The sequence below is a fragment of the Suncus etruscus genome, chromosome 10 (assembly GCF_024139225.1).
Source record: "Suncus etruscus isolate mSunEtr1 chromosome 10, mSunEtr1.pri.cur, whole genome shotgun sequence".
In the NCBI taxonomy this organism is placed as follows: domain Eukaryota; kingdom Metazoa; phylum Chordata; class Mammalia; order Eulipotyphla; family Soricidae; genus Suncus; species Suncus etruscus.
This window is the reverse complement of record NC_064857.1, coordinates 67,930,528-67,938,623: the sequence shown is the minus strand read 5'-3', so window position 1 is coordinate 67,938,623 and position 8,096 is coordinate 67,930,528. Positions and strand designations below refer to the sequence as shown.

The 8,096-nt window shown below is 42.6% G+C and overlaps 1 protein-coding gene across 1 annotated transcript in view; it reads right to left on the bottom strand.

Moving 5' to 3' along the window:
* Positions 1–341: 341 nt before the first annotated feature.
* PIGN (phosphatidylinositol glycan anchor biosynthesis class N) overlaps positions 342–8,096 on the bottom strand; it is a 103,351-nt gene continuing 95,596 nt past the window's right edge. Inside the window, exon 28 of the mRNA XM_049782098.1 lies at positions 342–483. Within this exon, the coding sequence (XP_049638055.1) occupies positions 360–483 (124 nt within the window). The 3' untranslated portion in view covers positions 342–359. The remainder of the gene's footprint in view (positions 484–8,096) is intronic.

Sequence of the window (8,096 nt, the reverse complement as noted above, 5' to 3'; positions counted from 1 at the left end):
GCTGGTGCACTGCCCTGCAGAAGTGCTTTCTTTGTACACACACCAAGCTGTGCTGTTGCAGACCAGAATGCTACAAGTATTCAGAAGTAACAGCAAGACAAGCTGAAGCAAAAGAGAAAAATGAGAGTGGAGAAGGCTTAACTAGCTCTCCCCACTATTTCACAGGTGCACAAGTTCAGAGAGAAGGAAAGTGCTTTTATTCCAGGTAACCTGTCAATGTGGACTTCCACATGTGACTTCCTCTCTCAGGGCAGAAGATGCTATGTACCTGGTCCTTTTTTATGTCATCATTGATTTCAGTCCCAAAGTAAAATAAGAAATAGGACCCCGAGAAGGAAGGAAAGGTAACCCCAGTAACATCAACGGAAATGGCTCTTGGTTTTGCCCCAGGGTCTGAGTTTCCGTGTGGTGAGCAGCTGCGCCAGTCCCGTGAGAAGCATCAGGAAGATGGTCATGCACATGACGATCACGTAGTTGCTGATGCTATGGGGAGAGAAAAACACAGATGAGGAAAAGCAACAAACCCCACAAATGCTTTCACAGTGAAAGATGCAAGGGAGCTCACAAATTCAAAATAGAAAAACATTAAAACAGAACTGTTGGAGAATCAGTAATGAATATAAATAATATTTTGAGATAGTTCCAACAAATGTAATATGCCACAAAATAGTTTGATTAGCTGAGACCAGTGAAAACTGAATTGTAGAACCGTAACTATAGAAAAATGAAGTTCCTCTCCCCTTCTAATTCTTTTTTTTTTTTTGTGGGGGGAGGGAGTCACAACTGGCAGTACTCAGAGGTTACCCCTGGCTTTGCACTCAGAAATCGCTTCTGGCAGGCTTGGGGAACCATATGAGATGCCGGGATTCTAACCACTATCTGTCCTGGGTCGGCTGCATGCAAGACAAATGTCCTACCACTGTGCTATATCTCCAGCCCTCCCCTTCTAATTCTTTTGTTTTGTTTGCTTGTTGTTGTTGTTTTTTTGTTTGTTTGTTTTGTTTTTGGGTCACACCCGGAGCTGCTCAGGAGTTACTCCTGGCTGTCTGCTCAGAAACAGAAACTCCTGGCAGGCACGGGGGGACCATATGGGACACCGGGATTCGAACCAACCACCTTAGGTCCTGGATCGGCTGCTTGTGAGGCAAACGGCGCTGTGCTATCTCTCCGGGCCCTGCTTGTTTGTTGTTGATACTCAATAATGCAAGAGCAATTCCTAGCTCTGCACTCTGTAACGATTTCCTGGAGATTATTAAGAGACCATATGGGATTCGAGGGATCAAACTCTGGGTTGTGGCTGTGTGCAAAACAAGGACCCTACCCACAATACCATTTCCCTGGCCACAGCCCTCTAAATCCTAAACCCTCTAAATAGTATTCACGGGCTCCCCAGGATGTGGGCAGATTAAGTATTATGATAGTTCAGCTCACTCTATGATTCTACCTAGATGTCAGAAATAATCCATCAAACTACAAGTCACAAAGAAAAAGGAAATTCAAAAGGAAATTCACCTAAATTCAAATTCAGTGAAGCAGAAGTTTTAGTCAAGGAATCAAAACAAGTAAGAAAGGACACATATTCAGAACACAAACTGTCTCAAAGATCTGAAGAGAAAGGGAAGAAGCAGCGTGATAATAATGTCTCTATCTCTCATTTTAGCAATAGTCTGTATTCATTTTTACTCTTTAAACTTCATCATTGGACTGTCTACACAGAGTATGGCTTCAGGATGAGTTCAGAGTTTGGGGAAGAAACTCAAGAGAGGGGATGACATGAACTGATCCAAGGACCCTCTTAGGACATCTGAAGTGCTAGGTGCAGGGAAGCCAGATCCTTGAGAGGAGGAGCTTGAGAGTGTGGGAGAGGATAGGGCTCCCCCATTTACTCAAGAGCTCCAATGCCTGCAAAGGAGTGAGGGTCTAGGAGGTGTTTTCTATTTATCTGGGTTTTATTTGTGTGTGTGTGTGTGGGGGGGGGTATCCTGGTATTGCTTTATAGGAAGCACCTTCAGCTAAAAAGCTTTCTAATTTGGTAAGACTTTCTTTGGAAAAGCACTGCTTGGGACACTCAGAACCTTTCTCTGAGTTCATCTTAAATATTTGAAAAGGGGAAAAAAAAAAAAAAGAAGAATTGGGGCCGAAGTGATAGCACAGTGGTAGGGCATTGCCTTGCATGCAGCTGACACAGGTTCAACCCCCAGTATCCCATATGATCCCCTGAGTACAGAGCCAAGAGCAACCCCTGAGCACCACCAGATATGGCCCCAAAACAAAACAAAAAGAATTGGCCAACTGAAACTAAATACTAGGGGCCGGCGAGGTGGCGCTAAAGGTAAGGTGTCTGCCTTGCAAGTGCTAGCCAGCGGTTCGATCCCCCGGCGTCCCATATGGTCCCCCCAAGCCAGGGGCGATTTCTGAGCGCTTAGCCAGGAGTAACCCCTGAGCATCAAACGGGTGTGGCCCGAAAAACCAAAAAAAAAAAAAAAAAAAGAAACTAAATACTAGAACTAACTGTTAGATTCTCATTGTGGTCTAGGTAATAATACATAACATAGAAAATCAAATTAGGTCCTAATTGCTAAGCAAATATTAGCAGTAAAGTAAGATTTAAAAAAAAGTTATTTGTTTTCACTGTTAAAGTTTTAAAATGAGATATTGGGCCTAGAACTTTTGTCTATTTCTAAGTTTATGTGTATATATATTTTAACCCAGAGTAAAATATAAATCTTACCAACCACTTAAGTATTTAACTATGAAGTTAATAAATTCATAATACTTATTTTTCAATAAACTTAATAACCATAAAATTCAATTTATTTATCACTCCCTGCTGAGAATAAGTTATCTTGAGATTGATTCTTAACCAAATTCTCCTGAAAAACACCTGCCCAAGTAGACGAGGTTGTGCTACTAAAATTGTGAGTCATGCTGACATTTTCTCACACAGAAGCTGATAAGTGAGTGAAGAATCCTCCTCTAAAATTCCCTCCAAAGCAGGGCCACAAGATGATCACAGCCCAGAAGTAGTGGGAAAACAAGTGCTAGAAAACTAGAAACCCAGAACAGCTCGGAATAACTTCCATGCCAGAACCTACTCTTCTACCTGCCCAGCTAAACTACAAACACTGGGCTTATGTACAAAGTAACTGTAGCCTGGAGAAACCAAGAACAACTACACATGGTGAGTCCCTGGATTTTCTCTTTGCTTTGTGGGTCCCAAACTTGATAGCACAGCAAAGCCAAACAAGGTTCATCCAAACAAGACCCTAACAAAATTATAATTACCAAGCCTACTCTGGAGATTGCACTAGTGATGAGTATGGTGTTGAAATTATGTCTGTGAGAAACCTTTATTAATAGTACTATAATAAACCAAATAAATAAATGAAAGTAAAAAAGTGGAATAACAATTGAAAAAGCTTACTCTTTCTGACCAGCCAAAGAACAGCCATTAAAGGGGCAGTCCCAAAGAAAGAAAATTTTTAGACCTTAACTGTGCTTCTTTGGCCAAACATCACAGAGGGAAAAGAAAAGAACCTGAAAGGCAGTTTTACCATTTCTGCTCCAGTAAAGGCCAAATGCAAAGTCTTCGGTAGGATTAGAGCTGGGCAGGGGGAGGACCAAGGTATTCTCATCCACACCATGTTTTGGAGGCACTGCCCGCCTCTTGATGGTGCCAGCAAGGACTACAGGGAAGCTGGAAGGCAGCTATGCTCACCACTATACCACCAATGCAGATAAGGACTACAGGGAAGCTGGGATGGCAAGTGCACAAATAGGTCCTGAATGTCAGAGTCATTTTTTGTTTGTTTGTTTTGGGGCCACACCCAGCGTTGCTCAGGGGTTACTCCTGGCTGTCTGCTCAGAAATAGCTCCTGGCAGGCACGGGGGACCATATGGGACACCGGGGATTCGAACCAACCACCTTTGGTCCTGGATCGGCTGCTTGCAAGGCAAACACCACTGTGCTATCTCTCCGGGCCCGTGAGAGTCATTTTTGATCAGCCCAATTTACCAAGGCCACTTGCCATCCCCATTCCCATACTGGGATTAGTTGGAGTGCATTAGAGATGTTTCCTAGCCAGGAAGAGCCTAGGCAGCCTAGGGGAGATGTGTGGCCCATAGTGCTATCATAAAGGACAACTGTTCCCCACCCCAACACACAGGTGGGCGAGGGAGCAGAATGGGACCCTGGACTCTGCTCCCATCAACAGAAGTAGGGTGTATCCTTGATCTCTCTGCTAAATGACTAGCACAGGAAGCCAGAGAATTCATGATTCAGGGTTTTATAAGGCAATAACCCAAACCTTTTTTGGTTTGTTTTTCTTTTGTTTGGGAGCCATACCTGGCAGTGCTCAGAATTTACTGCTGCATTAATGCAGGGGTCATGGTTGGTGGTGCAACCACATATATATGGTGAAATCAAACCCAGTTAAATGTGTGCAAGAGAAATGCCTTCTCTTCTCAGGACCTCTCAGGTCCTTTATTTTTATATTTTATTATTTTGTTGTTGTTTTGTCAAACCAGCTTTTAATAGAAAATCTTTGCCATCCATACCAGGAAGATCTCAAATTGAATGGTAAAAAAAAAAAAAAAAAAAAAAAAAAAATCCAACGATGTTAGCACCCATTATAGATATGTCAGAAATGTCTGGCAGGGCCCGGAGAGATAGCACAGTGGCGTTTGCCTTGCAAGCAGCCGATCCAGGACCAAAGGTGGTTGGTTCGAATCCTGGTGTCCCATATAATCCCCCATGCCTGCCAGGAGTAACCCCTGAGTACCACCGGTGTGATCCACCCCCCCCCCAAAAGGAAAGAAATATCTGGCAAAACATTTTAAGTGATCAAGATAGAAACACTTCAGTGCTCAAATCGAAACACTCCTGAGAGGGAAAGGGAAAAAAAAAAAACTTGTACTAAGAGATAGGAAGAAGAATCTAATGGAAAATTTCTACTGAACAATACAACTGAAATAAAACATTCTATGGATGGGCTCAATAACCGAACAAAGGAAACATAATAGGAAAGATAAAACAATAGAATTTACTCAGCCTTAAACTACTGAGTAAATTCTATTGAGGAAAGTGACTTAAAGAAAAACAGAATCTTGCATACCTGTGGATTGTAACAAAAGATCTAATACCTGTGTTCCAGGGAGAAGAGAAAAAGAGGGAGAAAAAGGACACAAAAGATTGCAGAAAAGCTGAGCAAACTGCAAAAAGCAATCCATAAAACTACAGAAAACTGAAGACCAGGAAAATTTGAAAGCAACAAGAGAGAAATAAACACTGTTCCTGTAGGGGAAAACAATTAGAATAGCCTCAAATTTCTAAGCAGAAAATATGACAGCCAGAGGGGAATGCCATACCATCTTTTAAGTGCTGAGTGAAGAAAAACTAGTCAATTCAGAGGAATAGGAACTCAAGATATATTCCAATGGTTAAAAACTAAGATGATTTATTGTCTTAGACCCACCCTAAAAGAATGAGGAAGTTCTCAAATCTGAAAAGAAAGAAAAGTGTCATTTTGCTCCTATGTCAGGATCCCCACTCCTCTTCCCACCCCCACCCCAAGCATATGGCTGCATTTCTTCAGTTGGCTACATTTACACACTAACTCTAGTCATCTATTCATACAATAGCACAGAAAAAACATCTCAGGAATGCAAAAGTCACATTGAAAAGCTATGCAGAACCCACTCAGTGAATGAAGATGGTAGCCCTGAAGACTCAACCAGTAATAACCTCTCTATGACCTTTCTAATAATGACTTTCCAAAGGAAATGTTGAAGATGTTATGGAGCCTAAAGAAACAACAGAATGCACAGCCAATAAAACAGAATCATCAGTAAGCTCCAAGATGAGGTGCAGAAAACCACCAGATAGAAAATAGCCTGAAAATAAATGAGCAGTAAATAAGAGAACTTTGGGATGAGTCACGAGGAACAACATAGAAATCACTGGGTTCCAGAGGGCCAGAAAGGCAACCCTGATGAAGGAGCAACAGTCAAAGACAGCACTGCTGAGAGATTCCCAGATATGGACAATACATGGAATCAGATTTAGGATACCCAAAGAATATCAGTTAAATGAAATCCCCGGCCTCCCAGCTTCTTGAAGGATCTCTTTCCTTCCTGGGAGAAGGGATTTTCTAGCAGCATGGGGTTCAGCAGGCCTCCGCCATGCCAGAGGCCTTCTTAACCAGGCCTAGGGGTGGTGCGGGTCTTGGGTGACCCCAGCACCCCTCTACCGCCTTGCTCCAGATCTCCAGGGCTTCCCCGGGCCACATGCTTGGGCAAGCCAGCAGGGTGGGTCCCTTGGTGGAGCTTGAAGGTACCCTAGGCTTTCCCCCATTCCCCACTGGGCTCCTTAGGGAGGGTCTGGGTGGGGCTCTGAACTTCCGGCCTCCCAGCTTCTTGAAGCAGTCACTGGTAATCTTTTACCAGTCTATATTTTCAAAACTGCGCAGGGGCTAGTGCCCCCGCATGCACAAGATATATTAATAGTACTCACTATCATTGAATTATGTCTTTATGTATGCAGAATGTCCATTTTGTACTCTGCTTTTTCGCACACCCCTACAAAAGATTACTTTTCTTTTTAACTCTCTTTTTTTTTTTTTTTTGGTTTTTGGGCCACACCCATTGACGCTCAGGGGTTACTCCTGGCTATGTGCTCAGAAATCGCCCCTGGCTTGGGGGGATCATATGGGACGCCAGGGGATCGAACCGCGGTCCTTCCTTGGCTAGCGCTTGCAAGGCAGACACCTTACCTCCAGCGCCACCTACCCGGCCCCCTTTTTAACTCTCTTACCCCCTATCATCATTACTCCACATTTACCCTTTTTAACTTGAGTACTGTAGAGTCCTATGTCACAGACCAAAGTGATGCCTTGGAGTTAACACCCACCCAACTATTCCAAAAGGCATAAAAAGGACACATATGTCTTTTCAACATTTTATGTGTGTTTTCTTTGACGGCTATAACTTTTGCTGAATATTTTCTTATACAGTGACGATTCCCCCACCCCCCGTTTTTATCTTTTCTTCTCTTTGGGAACTGTTCTATAGGAAATGCCAGGTGTGACCCTCCCTCAAACAAACAAACAAACAAACAAACAAAAAGAAGAGCAGGAGAAATAGCCTTCTGTAGAAGGCCTGTCACAAATCTGGATGTGAAGGGATATCTTAGGGAAGGGAATACTAGTACTATGGTGGAGGGGAAAAGTGCCTGCCACAGAGGCAGGTGGAGGATGGGTAGGAAACTGGAAACACTGGCAAAGGGGAGTGGACTCTGGAGAAAGGATGGGTGTTGGAACAATGTAATAACTAAAACTCAATCATAAATATCTTTATGACTTTGTAACTCTGTTTTCTTTGTTTTTTTGTTTTTGTTTGTTTGTTTGTTTGTTTTTGGTCACACCAAGCAGTGCTCAGGAGTTACTCCTGGCTCTAAGCTCAGAAATAGCTCCTGGCAGGATCGGGGGACTATATAGGATGCCAGGATTCGAACCACCACTTTTTTTTTTTTTTTTTGTGGTTTTTGGGTCACACCCAGCAGTGCTCAGGGGTTACTCCTGGCTCCATGCTCAGAAATTGCTCCTGGCAGGCACAGGGGACCATATGGGACGCCGGGATTCGAACCGATGACCTTCTGCATGAAAGGCAAACACCTTACCTCCATGCTATCTCTCCGGCCCCAAACCACCATTTTTTAAAGAAGCAGAAGCCCCAAATGTTGAGAATTTATTTTGGGCTAAAGACTAGTATTTAGATATACGTCACATCCTCATAATAAAATTCCCATAATTGTGTGCTCCATAAAAAATAAAAAGAAAAAAATGAATCCAGGAAGATAAAAAAAATTGGTAGGAAAAATATAAATGAACACAACAGACTTTTCTTTTGATTTTTCTAAATTACATTTGAAAGCTACCGCAACAATCATTATGCTTTATGACACTGTTAGGATGTAGAAAGTAAGGCTTCTATAGATCAGTCAAACTGGTAAAATGGTCCAAACAGTAGATGGTAACCAGCTATGTATACATATAATTCTTAAAGCAATTACTTAAAAAGTCATAGAAGGAATGTGCTTT